The sequence below is a fragment of the Aspergillus puulaauensis genome, chromosome 1, assembly GCF_016861865.1.
Source record: "Aspergillus puulaauensis MK2 DNA, chromosome 1, nearly complete sequence".
NCBI classification, from domain to species: domain Eukaryota; kingdom Fungi; phylum Ascomycota; class Eurotiomycetes; order Eurotiales; family Aspergillaceae; genus Aspergillus; species Aspergillus puulaauensis.
The window spans coordinates 3,252,861-3,273,449 of NC_054857.1; the positions used below are offsets into that span (position 1 = coordinate 3,252,861).

Below are 20,589 nucleotides of genomic sequence, written 5' to 3' on the forward strand. Positions count from 1 at the left end.
CAAACATACAACATTGAAACAAACGTAAAACTTTTCCGAAGACCTATCCCAACCCTAACAATGCAAGATGCAAGTATAACCTCTAGAAACAAGTATTTACATATTATTCAATTCGTCACGAGCGAGGCGGCCATTGATTTCCATTGCTCAAATGCCGCAGGAGATCCAGCTGTGCCTTGACCTGGTCAAAATTCATGGCCTGGTTTTGAGCCTGCGGCTGTTGCCCTGTGGCAGGAGGCTGCTGCTGAGGCTGGGGCTGTTGGTACTGTGGCTGCTGCTGTTGTTGCTGCTGTTGCTGTTGTAATGCGGCTAAGAATAGTGGGTTGATATGCGGAGTAGGCGACATTTGTTGATACGGGTTCGGTTGTTGATAGGCCTGTTGGTATGGCATTTGGAAATTGAAAGGCGTCGTTGGCATCGCACCTTGAGCATAAGCCTGCTGCTGGGGCTGTTGAGGTTGTTGTGGGAGAGATTGGTAGGACGGGTATTGCTGAGCTGGGTTGAACCGAGGATAATTCTGGTGTTGAGGCTGGGGTTGGGCATCTTGTCTTTCTGGCTGATGGTATGGCTGACGATCGGGATGCGAGTGGTGCCCATGATGATCCCTGGGTCCTCCTCTTCCACGCCCACGGCCACCTCGACCACGATCAGAGCCTCTACCGCGACCCCTGCCGCCGCCAGAGCCAGAATGCCTGTTCGAAAAACCATCGCTCTCAACAGGCGCTTCCTGTCGCATCATCTCGTGCAGGTTCTTAGGCCGTGCAAGTGGGGTGTAACCATCTTCAGGAACGTTATCATCGTAATTGAGCTCGCTTTGGCTCAACTTTGAGGGGCCGGGCCCGCCTCTTCCGGCCCCTGATGGGTTTCCATTCGCGTTGTGTTTGGCTCCCTTCCTCTCCTGGCGCTTTTGCTTCAGCTTGCGCCTATACTCAGCTTCTTGTTCGTCGTCAGAGAACTCGACTTCATCCTCAGCAACTTCCTCATCGTGGAAGTTTGAGGCATCGCTTCCCTTCAAGCCCTTCAGTGGCTGGGTGAACACGAACGTAGAGTGCTCCACGATGTAGTACACAGGAGTGCCTCGAGATAGACCGCGCTCTTCAACGTCTGCTGTGGTGGGAAATCTAACGGCATATAACGGATTCTCGACTCGTCCTAGAGTCTCAGAAACCACACCGGCAACTCGGCGGTCTTCCAGGCAAAGGAGTGATCCAGCCTCGAGCACCTGATATTCTCCGGTAGTATTTGCTGTAATAAGAACAGTATTCTCAATGGCAGCCTCCACGTTTCCTAAGAGCACGATCTTCGTTTCGGGAGTAATAGTAATGTCTGGAATCGGCAAAACCTCCTCTGGAACTTCGTTCGCTGTCTTCAGATTTGCACCCGATTTACCCTTTCCTTCGCCTTCGTCATCATCGCCTAGCTCTCCTTGCATCAAAATTCGGGCTTGTTCCTCGGGGCTAAGGATGGGGTAATCCTCATCCTCGTCATCGCTATCCGAAGAATCTGTGTCGGAACTGTCAGAGGAGGATTCATACGGGGAAGAATCGATCTCCCATTCAGGATGTTCCTCCTCGTCCTGCTGCTCAGCTTGCCCGGCTGCGGTCGCCTCGACCATTGTACTCTCTGCACCGCTGTTCACATTGGCACTGCCCGGGGATCCATTATTCGTTCCAGATTCCCCTTGGGTTTGTTTATTGTCCTCTTCAACTTCCATGGCATCTGTGTCTCTTGCGCCTGATTCGTTTCCTTCTTCGTTTTTGATCTCGTTTGTACCGGCGCTGCTCTGGCCTGTTTGGTTTTCCTGGACACTATCATTGACCAAGCTCAACCCGGGAATTGCGGCGTGTGGATTCGATGTTACAGGTGTCTCGGTAGGCTGAGGTTCGATGTTATCTTCCTTTTTCTCTTCCGTCTTCACAGGGCTTCCTGCGACCAACGGAGTGTTGTAAAAATCGCTTCCATCATCTGCTGGTGTCAACGCAATGGGTGGCGTATCGATCGCGCAAGTTCGTTTAACTGGGGGGCCTTCGGGGGTAGCCCCAAAGTTGTTCTGGTTATTGGGCTCCGTCATATTAGCGACAGGGGGGATTGAAGGGTGAAAATCTCGATAGCCTGCCTGACTGTAGAGTGTGTGTGGTGTTCGTCGAGGATTCTTCGCGGTAATTTTTTTATGGAGCTGCCACAATTGCCGTTGCGGTCACCGAACAGTCTCTTATCGATAAGGATAAGTTGTTCGTGGCCGCTTCATTTGCGGACTGTTTGGGACTCCTCATCCTCTACCCTGGGTCTACATATATTTATCCAGAATGTCTCGGAAAGGAGCTGAAGTTCCTTCTGTACCTCAAATGCAGGGAACTCCGCGGACTAAACAACGGTATTCAATTCCACTGTCCTTCCTCTAGCCCTACCATCTAATGCGATATTACAGTCCGCCTCCGCCACCCTTCTACCTCCCTTTGAATATTACGCTCTGGGTGTGTGTCGTGTCAAACGGTATCGCGGCTTTCCTTGCTCCGATACAAGACTGCGATGAGGTCTTCAATTTTTGGGAGCCAACACACTACCTGGATCACGGGTATGGGCTCCAAACATGGGAATACTCGCCGGTGTATTCAATCCGAAGCTGGCTGTACATCTCTATCCATGGGATCGCTGGAAGAATTGGCTCTTTCTTGGTTGGCACGAAATCCTCGGAGTTTTACTTTGTTCGGTTTTTCCTCGCCATGCTATGCGCAGCCTGCCAAACCAGACTGTATTCTGCTATTTGCCGAACGTTGAGCCCAAGAATCGGGCTGCTGTTCCTCATGATTGTCGCATTTAGCCCGGGAATGTTCCATGCCTCAGCAGCATTTCTTCCGTCAAGTTTTACAATGTATGCGTCTATGCTAGGCCTCGCGGCCTTTTTAGACTGGAGAAGGAACCAGCAAACGGCGCAGGGGATCATGTGGTTTGGTCTCGGGGCGATCGTGGGATGGCCTTTCGCCGGTGCTCTAATGCTCCCTCTTCTCTTTGAAGAGGTCGTAATAGGATTCATTTCAGGGAACTTGCGAAAAGTATTTTTCGAAGTTGTGAACGGGGCTCTCAGGTGCTTAGCAATATTGGTATATCTCGGTTTTGTTGTCAGCTTTCGGTTTAGCACTAACAGTTTCAGGTCGCCGAAATCGCTGTTGACTATACCTTCCTTCGCAAACTTACCGTTGTGCCGTGGAACATCGTCGCATATAACGTATTCGGGGGTGAAGGTAGAGGGCCTGATATCTTTGGCACAGAACCTTGGACGTTCTACATCAGGAACCTGCTCCTAAACTTCAACGTGTGGTTCCTGTTTGCGATATCATCGGCTCCACTGCTACTCCTTCAAGCCGCACTTCGTTCCCAGACGACGAACAAGGAGACCCTCTTTAGGACTGTAACCCTTCTATCTCCTTTCTATATGTGGTTTGCGATATTCACACTGCAGCCTCACAAGGAGGAAAGATTCATGTACCCGGCGTATCCGTTTCTTGCTCTCAATGCAGCAATTGCCTTCCATATGATACTTTCATATATTGGCTCAAGCAACCCGAAAGAGCTGATCGGACGAGTCCCCGCGAAGTTAAAGCTCGCAGTGGTGATGTCTGTAATCTTGGTTGCTATAAATGGTGGGCTTCTCAGAACTTTCGGTATGATCACCGCATACAATGCTCCGTTGAAAGTTTTGCGGCCGCTGGAACAGCCAGAGATAGCCCAGCCGGGTGACTTGGTTTGCTTTGGTAAAGAGTGGTATCGCTTCCCTTCATCTTTCTTCCTCCCAGATGGGATGCGAGCCAAATTCATTCGAAGCGAATTTCGTGGCTTGCTTCCTGGTGAGTTCCAAGACGCTCGGGACTATTCTGCTTTGCTTGATGGTACGTCACGGACACCGGAGGGTATGAACGACCGCAACGAGGAAGACGCAGGAAAATATGTAAGGATCCTAGGTCTACCTTGTTTTAGACACCGTCTGAGATGGCTAATACTCTGACAGACCGACGTTTCCCAGTGCTCTTTCCTGGTAGACTCACATTTCCCCGGTCGCCAAGCCACAGGACTTGAGCCCAACTATATACAGGACGAGGCGCGGTGGGAGGAAATTTCCTGCAGAAGTTTTCTTGACGCCTCTGAGACGGGTCTCCTTGGTCGTCTTATCTGGATCCCTGATCTACCGATCATTCCAGATCGATTCCGCAGAAAATGGGGGCAATACTGCCTACTCCGACAGCGCACCACGCATCCTGAGACTGAGTAAACTAGACTGTATCCGCGCGAAAACTATAAGCAAGCAAAGCAACGCCTATGTAATGCTCTTACTGTGCACGTATCCGTACACTGGTTGCGATCCCCAGTGGCAGAACCAAGGGCTGATGCGCGGCTTTACCTGATGCGGTAAAAAGATCCCCAGGCCTCCGCGCAGCAGCTGTGGCCATGCGGACTGATAACCATATCTCGTCACTCCCTCCTCCTTTGATCAAGGATCATTCGCGGGGAAATGTCATTTTGCAGTCTCCCAATGATAGGCTCGCACTGGTCGCATCCGATTAACAGAAAGGGCAACCAGGCAGTCTAACCCCAGGCTTTCAGTACAGCGTATATCAAGTCGCTCGCTATAAGAATGGCTTTCCCAGACCTCACCTGTTGTAGAATGTCATAATTCTTAACACTTGTCTCTACTCAAATAGCAACATGATACCAGAAACATTTCATTTCACACAGCATCATATCAGGAACATCGTTGCTGCCTCGGCAGTAACCACGTTCTGCCTCTGGATCTTCGCCACAGTTCTACGACGATGGAACATATCCAAGTACTCGAGGTCTCTTTCGGGATATAAAGGTCAAAAGCCAACGAGAAACTACGGAGGTGAGGCTTCCTCGCACAACGTAAAAAAAAAGAACGTAGCTGACTGTCGTCCCGTATGTAGAATGGATTCCGTCAAGCTTCACACGACCCCCTGCAGCTCCATTACCAGACTGGGATGTCCACAATACGAGGCCAATCCCCTACCGGCCATTCAGATACGGACCGTAAGTCGCATCAAGGCGCCCTACAAATAGACTAAGCTAAGCCTAACAGCAAATACTTCATCACGATGGGCTTGCGAAGCATGAAATGGGACGAGTGGATCGGTAAGCCAGCCCTATCTCCATCCTCTTCCCTTACCAGAAGCGGAATTAACCACGATTCAGAACTCGACAACCACTACCTACGCTACCACGCAGACAAAGCCCACCGGATCCAAGAACGCGGGGATAAATGCTGCGCAACCGCACCCGAAGCATGGGATGCAGCAATCGAACTTCTCGAGGAACTGTACGCCACCCACCCCCCTCCCATTAAATACCTGACTAACACTACATCCTAAAAACAGCACCTCATATCTCCCAGAGCGCTATCCAACTATGTTCCAAAAAACCCCAACAGGCCTAACAAACCTCGTCACCTCCGAAACCTTCGACATCAAGCAACGGCCTCTCCCGGAAGACCCCATGGCCATGTGCGCACGGCTCGTCCAAGACGACCTCGCCATCATGATCGAGAAACCCGACGGCGAGTACTACCTACTCGCGGGTGCAATCCTCCTCGCCGGGTTCTGGCGCCTCTCCGACAAATACGGCATGCGGCTATCCGAAATCCACACATCCGGCGACGTGCCAGGGTACAAACAGAAACTCGAAAAGGGGATGATGAACTTCTTCCGCCGGTTGAAGCCCGAAGACCCCGTGTTGAGGAATAACTACTTCATCCAGGTCGACGACTCCCTGCCCTGGTCACATAGTATCGGGTCCGAAGATGCGCCGTCTGTCTCGTGGAATACGGCGCAGAAGGATAAGGCGATTGAGAACCACTTTTTTCGATCTGAGAGGCAGTCGCTCAGGCGATTGCCGAGGTCCGGTGGGGTGGTGTTTACCATTAGGACTTATTTTGAGCCGATTACGACGGTTGTACAGGAGCCTTATGTGCCCGGGCGCTTGGCGAGTGCGATTCGGAGCTGGGGTGATGATGTGTCCAGGTATAAGGGGAAGGAGAAGTATGGGGATGTGCTGCTAGAGTACTTGGATCGGAAGCATGAGGAGCAGGTCGCTGCAGGGTTGGAGGTGGAAAAGGAGGACGAGGTGAGGAGTTATCCTTTCTAGCCTTTGGATTGGGACTCTTTTCGTCTCTTTCCTTTATGCGCAATGTGGTCGTTTGACTAGGTTACGATGTTATGCTCGATTTTTTCCATGATGATATCTTTTCTTTGTATATATGATCTGATCTAGCTTTCATGTTTTTGTCTGTCTGTCTTCAGCGATGTTACTGCTCCATACAATATAGTACACCATAGTGCAATAAATACCAAGTCCCCAAGTGCTCCAAACACCAATACACAATAAACCCTCCTAATCAAGATGCTATGAAATGCAATCACGATAGAATACCAGACGCCAGAAGCCCCAATATATGCTGCTCCCAGTAGAGACGCCAGTTCAGATAAAATACAAGTCACGCCTGGACGTATCCCTTCTTCCTCGCATACGCCCATTCCCGCTCCTGACGCCACTCACAATCGTCCTTGAACTCGCAGATCCGACATTTCCAGGCTTCCATGACCTCGACACCGCGCGGGGTCCGTTGGCCCCGCCACCAGTTCATTTGATCGGATATGTACGACTCCAATGAGGTAGGGTCGAATAAGAAGGATCGACTTCCCAAGACTCGGGGCTGGAGATCGGCGGCTGGGGCAGACGAAATGTAGCGGGCTGTGAGGAGGGGCGAGAGGATTGTGGGGTAAGGCTCCAGCATGCGGGGTTGGAACTCTGACGGGATCGAAGGTGCAACTGAAGCGGACGAGAGTGTCGGAGGAAGGAAAGTAAAGCGAAGCTGGTCTTTCATCAGTTTCCAGAGGCTGGTGAGGTTGCTGTTGGCGAGGAGAACACTGGTGGAATCCTGGCTTGCAGAGGGTGGACAATGTTTTGGTTCTGTATCGTCGGAGCTTTGGGATGAATGCCATTGGTGTCGTGTGAGTGCATCTTCCGGGGTAGGGACATAATCAGGATCAAATTCTAGCGAGGAGAGAGCATCGAAAAACTGATCGTTCAGGGAGCCGACTTGGCTGATGAACGCGTCGGTAAAGGTCTTCCTTGGGTCAAGCTCGTACCGCGACGCAAGCATCTCGATGGTAACATCGTCACTCGTGATTAAACGATTGAGCATGTGGTAGTAGAGCTGAAGCTGAAGCATTGTCGGCCGGAACGATGAGCTCTTCACAGTCGGCGTTGAGCTGCTCCCTCGCGTCTTGACATCGGTCAAGTAAATCCGGGGTAGATGCTGAAGTTCAGCAGAGGATTGACTGCTAACCGGATCCTCTGCCGCCTCAGGCTCTACCTCATGGTGCGACATATCAGCTAACCTTTTCCCGCCACGCGCAGGAGACAGCAAGTAATCCGTCAGCGACATCTGATACTCAGGCAAGACCGCCCTCGACGCCTCCGTCTCCGCATAGTGAGCAGCCGCGGAAGCCTCAAGCTCCAGATCAGGACACTCATAAGAGAGCTGGTCAATGACCCCATTAACAAGCTCCCCATCCACCAAACCCCAAACTTCCAGCTCCCTCGTAATCCCAAACTCCCTCAGCGTCCGCAGGCCTTGTATAACGTTCCAAATCCGCAGCGCCAGCGCATCCTCCTTCGTGGTAATTTCCACGGGGACAGTCGTATAAATCTCATCTTCCAACGTCTTGTGTATCGTACTCCCCTTCTTCATCGCCGGCGTCCTCCGCTTCCGGCCATGCTTCGTCAAAGTATACCAATACTGCACCTCGCACCAGGCAGGCGAGACCAAATCCGTAACCGAGAAGGCCTTGTTCGGCGGCCGTCGAAAACGCTCCACAGGCGATATCGTATCCTCCAGGGCTTTCTCCTTCGTATCCCCAGCCCCATTCTCATCCACAGTCCCATTCCTAATCGCCTCTTGCTCACGAGCTATATCCCTCTCCCGCTGCCTTGCCCGGCCTTCCGTAGAATCAGGATGCTCAACTAAACGCTTCGCAGTCAGAACGTCAGCGTTCCCACATCAACTTGAAATCAAACACAGGGTGAACAAAAAAAAAAAAAAAAGGTAAACGTACCAACCGCGGGCCCCCTGAAGATAGGGACCCAGCCTGCCTTATGCTCACGCGCATCCGAGAGAGCTCCTCCAGCTTTCTGAACTTGCCACAAAGGCCATTTCTTCTCCCGCCCCAGTACCCTCGGCACCCGACTACCGCCCGCTGCATCATCCTCGCCGTCTGCTCCTAAGTCTTCGATGTCCGGGATCGGCACCGGAGCCGGGATGAATGCAGGCGCAGGAACCTGTCGCGGCGAACTTTGCTGGTGTCCGTGTTGGTGTTGAGGAGGAGGCCTAGGCGCTGTTGTTTTTGTTGTTGGATCTGTCGCGGTAGCGGTTGTGGTCGCGTCGGCTTGCGCGAGGAGCTGGTTCAGCAGGTCTGTTTCATCGGCGCTAAAGTCGGATCCGTAGTCGTCGCTGGAACTCAAGGCATCGTTGTTCTCGTCGTCGGATATTGATTGCGTGGGGACAAGGGTTTGTTGTTGTGATTTTTGATGTTGTGTCGGGCATGACATGCCTGTGTGGGGAGCGTTAGTTAGGCGTGGCCGTGAGAGTGAGGTGAGGCGCGGTAAGTAGATGTTGCGGGGAGGCGAAGGAGGGATGGGTTACAACGTCATCTTTCGGTGGACTTACTGAGCGGTTCCTGCGCGCCTTACATCGCTTACCCGATGTATGAGAAGATAGACCAAGTCGGGTGGATGAATGTTCTGAAGATTGAGTCTGGAGTTGAAGGTTCGTCGAGTCGACTCCGCGGGAATAGCGATCACAACCAAATCACGAGCTACAGGCTATACAGAACCGAGTATTAATCCGTCTTCTCCCATTGGCTTGTCGGACAAATATTTGTTTTAAGTCTCACATAAGAGTAGGTAAACAGCGAATACAGTAACAAGCCTTTTTCATCCTCCGTTATCCCAGGTATATACTTTAGTTCCCATTGCGATTCCCAAATAGGTTTCAGTGCCCTCTACATAAGTCTCGGAATAAGCCATAAAATAGCCAAATTACTCTATATCTTTATTCTTCTATCATCTGAATGCAGACCTGCACGTATCTAGTATAAAATCTAGCCAAATCCCCACAAAACCGGGTATACAACGAGCCTAACCAAGAAAAATGCATAATGAGTCTCGCGTCTAATAGTCAAGACTATGCCCTAATAGGGACTCTATTCCCATCACTGACTTGCGACGACGACGAAGCCGGCTCCGTCAACGCACCCTCTACCTCCTTGGCGGCCTTCTGATTCAACCAGCTCAGATAGGTCTGCCACCCAACCGCAATACATCCGGAGAAAACGTTCCGGAACTGCGGCGGGACGTACATGAAGCTGAATGCCGTAACCATGGGCCAAAACTTGGCGCTGTTCACGATACTTCGTGGCAGAGCGACATGGAGCCGCTCGAGTGTCTCTTCCCACGACGCGCCAGATAACAGTGAGTGGACGCTGAAGAAGTAGGTGTTGAAGACGGGAGTAAAGACGACTTGCTGGACGACGACCTTGGTGAGGATGGAGAGGAACTTGGATGTGAAATTGAAGTGGTTGTGCAGGAACATGAACCTGTACGATGTTCTGTTAGTCTACCACCATTAAGAGGAACAGGTCAGGTTAGACATACCAGTTATATGATGGGATACTTGATCCAATACCCACGGTCAAATGGCGCATCGTTCTCCACGGGTCATACCCACCCACCTCAACCGCAGCACCATCTTCACCCTGACCAGACTCAGTGGTCTTGTTCTGCGCCGCACTCGACGCCTTCTCCGGAGGAAAGAAATACTGCGCGCTTAGGTCCCCGAACAAATAGATCACAATCGAACTACAGATCTGGGTAGTATACGGCCTCGTCTCCTGAAGCCGGGAGTACGACCGGCCTAGCCTTCCCACAGGTCCTGCCTGGATTATCTGGCGCAGCGATCGTGGCCCCGACCGCGCGGGCACTGCTGGGGGCGCTTCTGGATGCGGGGTGGGAGCAGGACTTGGTTGTGACTTCGATGGCGAGGGGGAAGACTTCGGGGTCTCGCTTTTAGGCGCAGGGTCGGGTTTCGGAGGTGTGGTTGATTCATATCGTCTTGTTCGTAAGCGCGGGGGTGCGGAGGATCTGGAGGGTGCGAGGGTTGGGCGGCGGAGAAAGAAGGTGGGTGAGGGTCTCATTGCGAGGGCGAGGATGCGCCGCGCTCGCAGCGCGGGGCTAATGAAGTGGTTTGTTGTTCTTGTGGTTCAAGAGATGTCTAGTTCATGATAAGAATAAATCTATAGCGGATCGGCAAAAAAAGAGTGACTCGATGTCGATAAAGAGATCTTGATAAAAAAGAAGGCTCAGACCGTGTCGGACCGTCGAAACACAACACAGGAAATGAATGGAATGTCGTAACAAAAGAAAGATCTATCGCTGAACAAGAAGAGAGGAGATGTTGAGATTGATAATCGTGATGGCGACAGAGGGAAAGGAAATCGGCAGCGCAGCCGCAAATGCAAATGCCGAGGACCGGAGCTGACTTCCAATAGGAGATGGAGTTCTTACCCGACTGCTTACTCCAAGTCTACGGGAAAGTAACTATTCAGTATTCGTGCCACATGCTCTAATTATTATTGTTGTTGTTATTTGAACAATGTGGTTAATCGTTTCGAAAATCATGGAGTACCGTTAACTCCGGGAATCTCCTACTGGTTCCCAGACAACCCAGATGACTTCCAATCGTCCCAAATAGTATAACTACGTCCCAGGACACCTTGAAATCGAAACAATTCCTTGGGGAAGAAGCGGTGACAGCGAGAACAACACATTCAAACTTCTCTTATTCTAGAAACTACAGCAAGACGACGTTTTCATATCAATCATTATTAATACTGTCAATTATTATCAAAAACCAACACCATCTATAATGCAAACCGCAGAATTATGCAGGGTATATCCAAAGCCAAATCAAGACCACTTTTTTCGCTCTTCCATCTCGCATCTCACATCACATTCATAGAATGCAAAGTAACGTGGAAAACAGATACTAAAAATTATGTACCGTAATAAAATATAAGTATAGCCATAGACCGCGCATTATATTATGCCGACCCGTCTATTTGAAGGACTCGCGTGTGTTGACACGGTCAATATCGTAAGGGTTGCCCTCATACAAAGAGGTGTGCGACATGTGAGACCTAACAGAGGCCTTGCTGTGGGTCGGCCTCATAGAAGGAAGTTCCTCGACATCAGAGTCCGCCTCGGAAACACCTTCCACATCCTCGCCAAGATCGGGCGCGGGCGCTTCGGTGCGGTCGAACTTCTCGGGCTCTTCTCCCTCGCTGGCCTTCTCGCTGGATTCGCTCTCGGGTCTGGCCTGCTCCATCATCTTGCGCATGAAGGCGTCGGACTGGGCGGCATACTTGCAGCGGAGACGGATCGGCTTGCCGTACTTGTAGAAGAGGAAGGGGAAGGGAACGCAGGCGAGGGCGAGGAAGGCCGGGATTGAGGAGGCCCAGTGGATACCAAGGTCTTGATACATGTAGGTGGTGAAGAGGGGGAAGACGGCACCGAAGATCGAACGCAGGACGGAGTTGGCGGCCAGGACGGACGCAGCGAAGATGGTGTATGTATCGATTAGGTAGCTCATGATGCTGAGGAACACCAGCACCATACCGAAACCGAAGGGAGCTCCAGCAATGATGCAGACGATCCAGTGGATGGACGGGTAGTTGGTCCACGCGAACCAAAACAGTCCGATCGGGATTGCAACGGAGGCCACCATACAGGGAGGCAGACGTGCCTCGGGGGGAGCAAATCCGCCATTCTCATCCTGGGCGCGGATATACCGTTTGTTATCCCAAATACTGTATGCAACGGCCAAAATCATGCCGACCATGATACCCAGGAAGGGAAGAGCGCCAATGCCCTGGCTCCAACCACGAACACCCTGGAAAACAATGGGGTAGGCGGCGAAAAGCATGTACAGGGTTCCGTAGACAATGGCCATGTACAGAGAGAGCAAGAACACAATAGGCTCGCGGAAGAGCAGAATCCAGGGCCGGGACAAGGCCGTCTTGAAAGCCTCGCCAAGTGTAGTCTTTCCCTGGTCAATGTCTGCCTTGCTTCGGTAAACTTTGCCGGTGATCTTGGAGAGTCTTTCGGCACGGCGACGAAGGAGAACGGGGGCGTATGTCTCCGGCATGAGGAGCGATCCGGCAATCCAAAGGACACCTGAGAAAGCACCCAGGAAACCCATAACCCATCGCCAACCCGCATTCATTCCGAGAAATCCACCGATAATAGGGCCGAGGACGGGACCTAGAGCAAACAAAGTCAGCTTCAAATCACACAATCCACAAAACGCAGGGTAATATTATCGAGAGCCTTACCTAGGAATGGAGCAGCGGCAAACATACTCATGGCAACGCCACGCTGCTTAGCCGAAAACATATCGGCAATAACACCACCAGCATTGGTAAGAGGCGAAGAACCGAACGCACCGGCGAAAAACCGAAGGATGATGAGAGTCCACGAGTTCGTCGCGCCGGCGCATCCACAGTTGAAAGCTGTAAGAGCCAGGTATGTAAAGAAGTAGACGATCTGACGGCCAAACATTTCACTCAGAGGCGCCCAAAGCAAAGGTCCAATTGCGAAACCCAGGACGAAAAGAGAGACACCCAGGGTCGCAACTTCGCTGCCAATCCCGAACTCAGCTTCGATCTCTGCGATACCGCCCGTATATGCGGAAGAGACCAATGCGACAGCTAGAGTCGCAATGGCAGCGATGCCAGTGAGGGACCATTTCATTGTCGTTGAGAATTCCATAGGATTCCGGGGATCGTTGGGGATCCAAACAACAGAGTACGGGTCGTCCTCTGTGCCGGATCCAGCATATTTGTGGTCGATGACTTCTTGCGTCACGACGCCCTGGTCAACAATCATGCGATAGAACGGGATTTTTCGAGTGGCAGGGCCCTCAATAGGCGAGGTCCCGTTTGGGGCTCCATGGTCTTTGGCCATGGTGCGAAATGTGATATCGCTCAGAAGGCGAAGCTGGAGTTGACGGTATGAACTATGAAGCGAGCAAGAGCGCGGATCTGAAGCTGCTGCGGGAGGTGGTTGGTGTTATAGCTCTGGGTGAAGAGCAGCGCCGAATGCGAACAAGCACTGACTCTCGGTATTATTATATTATAATATATGCTCAGGTATTAGGAGCAAAGCCGCAAATGACAGGATAAAAGAAATTTAACAAGCACCACTTTCCACGAGGGTCCAGGGACGCCTCCCCACCTATATACACCAGCTGCGACAGCCGCGTAGAAAAAAAGTCTTCTGACTTCATAATTATGGAACCAGAATAATCTTGACTGCTGTAGTCTCGGATCTAAGACTCAGACGGAGCTGGGCATAGCAGCCCTCTCGTTGGCTGGCAGCGGGCCAAGCAGCCAATGTCCAGCATTAAACCGGCCTATGCACAGTTTGCGCCCATTATTTCCGGCATCGATGGCAAAGTCGGGCTCATCCGAGCTGCCCACTGCAGCGCCGGAAACAAGACGCCATGGGGACCAACCGCCGGTGGGCAGCGCTGATTCGCCGGTCGCTTCGATTTCTGTTGCCAGCCCGTGGATCAGGTCGAGGGGCGGTCGAGAACGGACTTGGAGTCTGGCAGTGGCTGAACTTTCCACGCCATGATGTGGAACTTGTGTCATGATCTGCATAACAAAAGGCAATGCACTTCATAACTCAAAAGCTTCGCCCGTGTTATCGCCATAAAATCCGCATCCTGGGGTTTACTGTTTACTAAGCGGGTTCAAGCAGAATGTCTTCGGAATTTAGAATCAATTCGAGTTTCAGAAGTTGATGGATGGTGTTCTCCTGGTGTTGAGTTGCACCGCATTCGGCTCACACGGCATCTGCGCTGCACTCGGAGTCGGTCTGATTACTTGCACCATGTGGCTTACTGTTCTTATCCATCGGTCAGATACGCCCGTACTATTCTTAAATCCGTCCACAAGTCAAACTTGGTCCGACCGTGCATAACCTCGCGCCCTGTGCAGAGGGCGACTAATCTCTTCATCTCGTATCTGATTCTGCACCTCGTCACAGTGGGCGCATTCCCAACCGGATAAACCTCAGGGTGCCAAATACAGGCAAAACTTCGGGTATCGTCGCCAGGCACAATCCTCGAGTCCCGACCCCGAAAGGCAGTACCTCTGGAATCTTCTGGTCCTGATCAAAGCCTGTGCACAATTTTTGTATCGACTTCGCCCCGATCGATCAGATTATGCCGAGTTCACTTCGTAACTACCAAGTACCAACCACGTTGACGGTCATGGAGCCTCAACAAAAGGGGAGAAAAAAACTTTACCAGACGGCAACCCCGTCGACCCACTGCGCCGGCCCTAGCCTGCCGGAGGAACATCCAGATTCTAGAACAACGCCGTTATGCTGCCAGATTTTGAGTCATCGCCACCCTGGTATATAAAAATAATACTGGAACTTGGAAATTACCGAGGCATGTTGGCCGTTGTTGATTTTTTTTTTTTTTTTTTTGGTGGCGCTGTCTCAGGGAAATGATGCCTCCGGGGTTTTTAGAATCAACCAGAGATACTTACGATCGGCTTATGGCATCTCTCGTATATTTTGAAGTCTGAAGCTGCTGGATTATTTATCAGCAATGACCGCCGATCCAAAAGCTACCAACCTGTAAACCGACTCTTCGTGGGAAGCGGAACAAGTCTAAGGCCCCGGGCTGCCATTTAGTCAATACTGTTTCCATAAAGGTATCCACAAATCCTTCTTCTAGGGCGTACGTTGTAGGCAGCATCGATCATGGCTCCTGATTAATGATCATCTAGATGAGACGCACGTTCAACACTTTCATCTCAAGAGGCAGAGTAGGCACTGAGGCAGTCCCATCTGAGTATCTGCCTAATGATCTCCCCTACTCCTAATCCTAGATGTACTATCAACAACATGACCCACCTTGGCGTACACCACCAGACAAATATACGGCCCTGGTCGCGAGATCGAGTTACCTAGGCATTGCTTCGTGGTTTGGACACAGGGAACACTCGTAGTCTCGGCTGCTCCATCAGTCCATTCTCTCTCTTTTTTTTTTTTTTTCCTCCTCTAGCGTATTCTTCGTCCTCATCCTTTTGTTGCGTCTCTTCTCGCAGATCTGCCTTTGGTTATTTATCAAATCGCCTTGGTTGAGCTCTTCATCGGTGGCATTGGCCAGTCCTACAAGGGTTACTAGCCGACTCAATGCCCATTGTAATGCCAAAAGGACGATTGGTAGGAGTGACCACTTTAACCCATCATCAGTACCAAGTGAAAGCGTCGTCGGATCTTATCAACTGTAACGTATTACAGCCGACAACCCTTGTCCGACTCTTCTATCCCACACCGTATTAACGAGGCATCTGTTCTTGTCGCGCTGCTCGCACTGTGTCTTGTCAGCAAAGTGCTGGGGAAACCAAGGATGCGTCTTGAGTTGCAACTCACTACACCTGTAGCGGCAGCCGAGCCGGAGAGATTTCCCCACCTCCGGCCGAAGATGTTGAATATCAGTCCCTGCCTTGCACTTCTCGGTCTCGTTCTCGACCTCGTCAGAGGGTATGTTGTGCAGCAGAGTTGGTCGTCTGGTCTGGCGCAACTCTTCGTCCGGCGGGAGGACGAACCATGACACAGCAAATAAAGGCGACAGCAGTGGGGGGGATAAGGCAATCTGGCGGATGTGAGAATATGGCTTTTCATAACATGACAGCGCTGGACTGCATTTTTGGTAAACAGCAATCTATCAGTATCGGGTGCCGTAGATTTCCCGCGGGGCAGTCGTTTGCGTCATTGGTTGGACCAAGCCGAGCTGTACCTACCTCACTGCAAGGTCCCGGGTCCGGCTGAGATACCGACGGGGCAAACCACTGAAGTCTTCATTAAATTTCCAGGCCATTCGTTTCGTTATATCAGGCTCATTTTACTCAGCCTGGGCGTCCTCGAAATGCAAAGTAGCTCGGTTTTGGTACTTGGATATTGGACGGGTAGGAGGATAAGGTAATGATGGTGTCACCACTAAAAGCACGAAGTCTACCGTAGGGAAGAGAATTAAATACGAAGTGAATGGGTGTCTCTAGATACTTCTAGTGAAAGACAGGAATAACGGCAGTACTATGTTGGACTTGTAGCACGATATACCGATGATAATGGAGCATTTGTTGTTGGAACAGAGGTTCAACCCGGTTCTATATATATTGAAGTCTCCATGCCCAGTAATCCTTCTCCCTTCCCATAACCTCAACACCCAGCAGCTCTCTCGTACTCTCAATGTAGCCGGGTCAAATTCACAATTTGACGCGAATACGTAACATTCAAGTTCCTAATCAACTCACGTCCTCAATGTGATCGTCGAATTCACGATCAATGTACCATACACCTAGTCTAAGATCCGCTATCTCCCGGCAGCGCAGGATCCAGAGCGAACCAAAAAAAAGCTAACGATAGACCCATCACTGTAATCACTGTAAAAACCACTGGTAATCCAACAAGATCATGTGAATGTGTATGTGTATCTGCCTAACGTCTACCTGGTCGATTATGTTCAGGTGATGTGTTAGGTTTCAGGTAGGATTCGAATTCACCGGAGGTTGAGTCCACGGTCGCATTTCCTCCTTCAGTTTACAGCGCCCATGGTGTGAATCGTGAGTCTACTTTATTCTACTGGCCCTGCGAAGAGGGTGAGCAAGTCAACATGATATATGCAGTGGATATTGTGAATGTAATGAATGTATATTTCTTAGTCTATCCCTTTGGGCGATACGACTAGCCTGCCATGCAGGGCGCGATGACTTGCGATCGTACGCAACAACAACAACGCGACCGACGCGTCAAAATGTTACGTTAATTACGAGTAAAGATGACGACCAGGACTAGACTTGATTATTCATAGATACTGAAATTCGTCTATGCCATCCGGTGGCATCGACAAGGACACCGTTCGAGGATATGAAGTTCCTTAATGTACATAGTATTCGAATGCATCCATGATGAATCCGTCCAGCCGCTGGATGGGCAGCCTACTATTTATCGTAGCAAGAAAAAACACGAAAACCCATTGCCGAACCCATTGATATTGGAAAAAAAAGAAAACCCGTCATGTATCGCCAGTCATGAAAAAGAAAAGATGAACCCCATTATCGCCTTCCCATAAGAACCAACCACGAAACTAACTTAAGAACGTTCACCACGGAGACGACGGGCAAGCTGGATGTCCTTGGACTGGATGGTGACACGCTTGGCGTGGATGGCGCACAGGTTGGTGTCCTCAAAGAGAGAGACGAGGTAGGCCTCAACGGACTCCTGAAGAGCACCGATGGCAGAGGACTGGAAGCGAAGGTCGGACTTGAAGTCCTGAGCAATTTCACGGACCAGACGCTGGAAGGGGAGCTTGCGGATCAGAAGCTCAGTGGACTTCTGGTAGCGACGGATCTCACGGAGAGCGACGGTACCTTGATGGATGTTAGAAAGGCGACGATGATGTCGATCAGATGCAATGACAACTTACCAGGCTTGTAACGGTGAGGCTTCTTGACACCACCGGTAGAGGGGGCGGCCTTGCGGGCGGCCTTGGAAGCGAGCTGCTTACGGGGAGCCTTGCCACCAGTGGACTTACCTATTGGGGTAAAGTTAGCATCGTGTTATTCAGGCGGCGCGACAGTGACACGACCACGCCAACGAGAGGATGTGCAGTGAGATGATGACTTACGGGCAGTCTGCTTGGTTCTAGCCATTGTAGATGATTATATTTGATGGAAAGTGTGGGGTTTAGGATGAAAAAGTGACGATGTGGATGGAAAGTCGATGGTTGAAGATAGGTGTCGACCGAAAGGATAGATAGATGAAAGAAGGATGGAGGGGGCGGGTGGGGGAAGGTATTTGTAGTAACCGAGAGGCGGGTGGTGATCCTGTGGTTTGCCTGCAAAGTTGGGTGGCCTTAGCGCCGTTTCCTTTGATCAAAAAAAGCGTTCGGAATCCAGCACACCTTAGCCGTGATTTCGCGGCCCGGTTTTTGCTGGGAAAATCAAAAGGGTTGCGGGCCAGGGCGGTCAGCCAGGCAGTTCACGCTAAGCGAGACTTGGCCCAGTAGCCAATGAGCGCTCAGGATCATTGATCTGGAATGTCTCGCCGTCACATTCTGATCCCAACCTCACCCGTAGACTGTGGCTCGATCAGATGAATTCCAATAGTTTCTGTAGCACGTAGTAGCTCGCTTTCGATTTGCGGAATGTTTGTCCGTGTCCTGACGCGGTCTCGCGTTGAGATCAAGCTGTCCCCTGCAAGATCACCCTGCGTCACGGTCACGTTACCCGCTCCTCAGCCCGTCGAGTGATCACCCACTCTGATTGGTCGACCCTCTCGGCAGCGAGTGATTCCAGCTCTCTCCCCACGCGTCTCCTTTCTCTATACAAATATCCCCCGTCCCATGGAAACTCATCCACTCCTTCTATTCCCATCAATCTCTCGCTGTCCACTCGACATTAATTTATCTCCACTACAACAACTTTAACCTTATCTCACCTACATCAACATGTCTGGACGTAAGTGACAGCCTTCCCCATCATGAGGCTATCTCAAAGATCCTCAACTGACGCGTTTTGTCTCAACAGGCGGAAAAGGTGGCAAGGGTCTCGGAAAGGGTGGCGCCAAGCGTCACCGCAAGATCTTGCGTGACAACATCCAGGGTATCACTAAGCCCGCTATCCGTCGTCTCGCTCGTCGTGGTGGTGTCAAGCGTATCTCTGCCATGATCTACGAGGAGACCCGTGGTGTCCTCAAGACCTTCCTTGAGGGTGTCATCCGTGACGCTGTCACCTACACTGAGCACGCCAAGCGCAAGACTGTCACTTCTCTCGATGTCGTCTACGCTCTGAAGCGTCAAGGCCGTGAGTATCCTTCATCATCGTTCCACTTGTCCCTCTCTAACATGGTTGGCTTTCAGGTACCCTCTACGGTTTCGGTGGTTAAGCGTGTTCTTTTTGCATTGTTTTCCTTTCCACCATCCTGCGCGGTCGGCGCGTCAGTTGTCCTTCCGCAGCAGTGACGCGACGGTTTGCTTTTTCGGGTTGGTTCACGGTATGACGGACGTTGGGGTGTTCTTTGATCTTTTATTACACAAGTGTCATGGGTCTCTGGGTTTGCTTTAACGTACTTTTTATTTATTCTCCTACGCGTCCACTACAGGTCAGCTAGTGTGTTCGCCTTTGATTTTCTGTATCATAACAGCCTTCATGCTCCCGGCTGTCGCCATGGACTAAATAAAGATCGCGCGGCATGATACGCGGTCATATGAATACAAATGATCAAAAAATCATCTATCTACTGCTGTAAATTGTAACTCTTGGTGTTTTGTTCTTATCGTTTCCGCGTTCGAGTTCGCGTTGTTTTGTTTTGGTTTGGTTTAGGTGTCTTGTCCCGCGTCTCAGTGTCTACGTATCTTGGTTGGTGTGGTTTTACAGTGCTCAACTCTATGTTAATAGTAGTTGACACTTTTCTATGTCACTTATATACTCCCTAGTAGCGTTTTACTGCGTGGTGGTTTTCTGTTGTTTGGTTTATACGTCTCCACCTGCTGTTTATGTTATGCACGGCAGATTGGTCTTCGTGATAGTGTCGCTGTAATGTTTTGAGCTCTGATCCTTGGGTTGTATTTACGAATTTCAATGTGAATATGCTTTCTGGATTTACGGTGTTTTAGTGGCTTGGTCCTCTTGCCGTCGTCTATGTTTCTCGGTAAAAAAAGTGGTTGTGAATAATTTTGTTATAGAAAGTGGTGTAGTACCGCCATGAGATACTAGTTGACGAAATATATATCGAAGTCGAAAACATCCGAATGACAATAATACGCAACTACAGGCTCAAAAATCTCATCTACTATTAAATTTAATGTCATATAAGTATGAAATAAGAAAAAAATATCAAACATACAGTTTAGGCGCGATATCACAGCGTAGATGCCATTATTCTTCCCATCATCCATATGGGTCGAGCAAGGAAACCGTGCCAAGACCATACAGAAAAGGAAAAAACCGAGCCGGGTTGCCAGCGGGTTTGTCGCAACCCACGCCAAGACCATCCTAATAGGGAAATAAAACACTCAGGTTCAAACGGGGATTTGCTGGGTCGAGTTGCAACCCAAATGCCAGACCTACGGACTGGGAATGAAATGCCGGCCTTCACACGGTATTGGAAGTTCCCAGTGACCAGCAAGTGACAAGATACTGCTATCTGCCCGGCGACGTTTTCCCACCCCCTCTCTCGACGGAGAGCCTGTCTCTGCACCATCAGTACTCTGTAGAATGCCACTTGGGACAGACACCGATTAACACCATAGATGCCCGAGAAACCCCCGAGTCACCCACCACGCGTCGAAAACCCGCCGATACCCCCGATTCTACGATGGACGCGTCGTACAAGGCATGCCACCCATATGCGTCAAAACAGGAACTGAACGAGCATCGATAG

General features: G+C 50.7%; 9 protein-coding genes across 9 annotated transcripts; 3 read left to right on the top strand and 6 right to left on the bottom strand.

Annotated features, from left to right (window-relative positions):
* Positions 1-115: 115 nt before the first annotated feature.
* On the bottom strand, positions 116-2,071 carry APUU_11283A (RNA-binding snoRNP assembly protein NAF1; the record flags this gene model as incomplete). Its single annotated transcript, XM_041696579.1, has 1 exon — positions 116-2,071. The coding sequence occupies one exon, from the start codon at positions 2,069-2,071 to the stop codon at positions 116-118; it is 1,956 nt and encodes a 651-aa protein (XP_041550649.1).
* A 235-nt stretch (positions 2,072-2,306) lies between these two features.
* ALG9 (dolichyl-P-Man:Man(6)GlcNAc(2)-PP-dolichol alpha-1,2-mannosyltransferase) lies at positions 2,307-4,267 on the top strand (the record flags this gene model as incomplete). The annotated part of the gene is made up of 4 exons (XM_041696590.1): positions 2,307-2,374; positions 2,429-3,101; positions 3,152-3,946; positions 4,007-4,267. The coding sequence occupies 4 exons, from the start codon at positions 2,307-2,309 to the stop codon at positions 4,265-4,267; spliced, it is 1,797 nt and encodes a 598-aa protein (XP_041550650.1).
* Positions 4,268-5,108: 841 nt separating this feature from the next.
* On the top strand, positions 5,109-6,153 carry APUU_11285S (heme-dependent oxidative N-demethylase family protein; the record flags this gene model as incomplete). Its single annotated transcript, XM_041696601.1, has 3 exons — positions 5,109-5,145; positions 5,206-5,329; positions 5,388-6,153. 3 exons carry the CDS (start codon positions 5,109-5,111, stop codon positions 6,151-6,153), a joined length of 927 nt encoding a protein of 308 aa, XP_041550651.1.
* Positions 6,154-6,502: 349 nt separating this feature from the next.
* Positions 6,503-8,619, bottom strand: APUU_11286A (exonuclease V; the record flags this gene model as incomplete). The annotated part of the gene is made up of 2 exons (XM_041696612.1): positions 6,503-8,034; positions 8,127-8,619. 2 exons carry the CDS (start codon positions 8,617-8,619, stop codon positions 6,503-6,505), a joined length of 2,025 nt encoding a protein of 674 aa, XP_041550652.1.
* Positions 8,620-9,253: 634 nt separating this feature from the next.
* APUU_11287A (Mpv17/PMP22 family protein) lies at positions 9,254-10,262 on the bottom strand (the record flags this gene model as incomplete). Its single annotated transcript, XM_041696623.1, has 2 exons — positions 9,254-9,665; positions 9,724-10,262. 2 exons carry the CDS (start codon positions 10,260-10,262, stop codon positions 9,254-9,256), a joined length of 951 nt encoding a protein of 316 aa, XP_041550653.1.
* A 920-nt stretch (positions 10,263-11,182) lies between these two features.
* On the bottom strand, positions 11,183-13,089 carry APUU_11288A (MFS transporter; the record flags this gene model as incomplete). Its single annotated transcript, XM_041696634.1, has 2 exons — positions 11,183-12,387; positions 12,459-13,089. 2 exons carry the CDS (start codon positions 13,087-13,089, stop codon positions 11,183-11,185), a joined length of 1,836 nt encoding a protein of 611 aa, XP_041550654.1.
* A 371-nt stretch (positions 13,090-13,460) lies between these two features.
* APUU_11289A (uncharacterized protein) lies at positions 13,461-13,778 on the bottom strand (the record flags this gene model as incomplete). The annotated part of the gene is made up of 1 exon (XM_041696645.1): positions 13,461-13,778. One exon carries the CDS (start codon positions 13,776-13,778, stop codon positions 13,461-13,463), a length of 318 nt encoding a protein of 105 aa, XP_041550655.1.
* Positions 13,779-17,298: 3,520 nt separating this feature from the next.
* hhtA (histone H3) lies at positions 17,299-17,858 on the bottom strand (the record flags this gene model as incomplete). Its single annotated transcript, XM_041696657.1, has 3 exons — positions 17,299-17,576; positions 17,633-17,740; positions 17,834-17,858. The coding sequence occupies 3 exons, from the start codon at positions 17,856-17,858 to the stop codon at positions 17,299-17,301; spliced, it is 411 nt and encodes a 136-aa protein (XP_041550656.1).
* A 797-nt stretch (positions 17,859-18,655) lies between these two features.
* Positions 18,656-19,092, top strand: HHF1_1 (histone H4; the record flags this gene model as incomplete). The annotated part of the gene is made up of 3 exons (XM_041696668.1): positions 18,656-18,665; positions 18,735-19,010; positions 19,067-19,092. 3 exons carry the CDS (start codon positions 18,656-18,658, stop codon positions 19,090-19,092), a joined length of 312 nt encoding a protein of 103 aa, XP_041550657.1.
* Between the last annotated feature and the right edge of the window lie 1,497 nt (positions 19,093-20,589).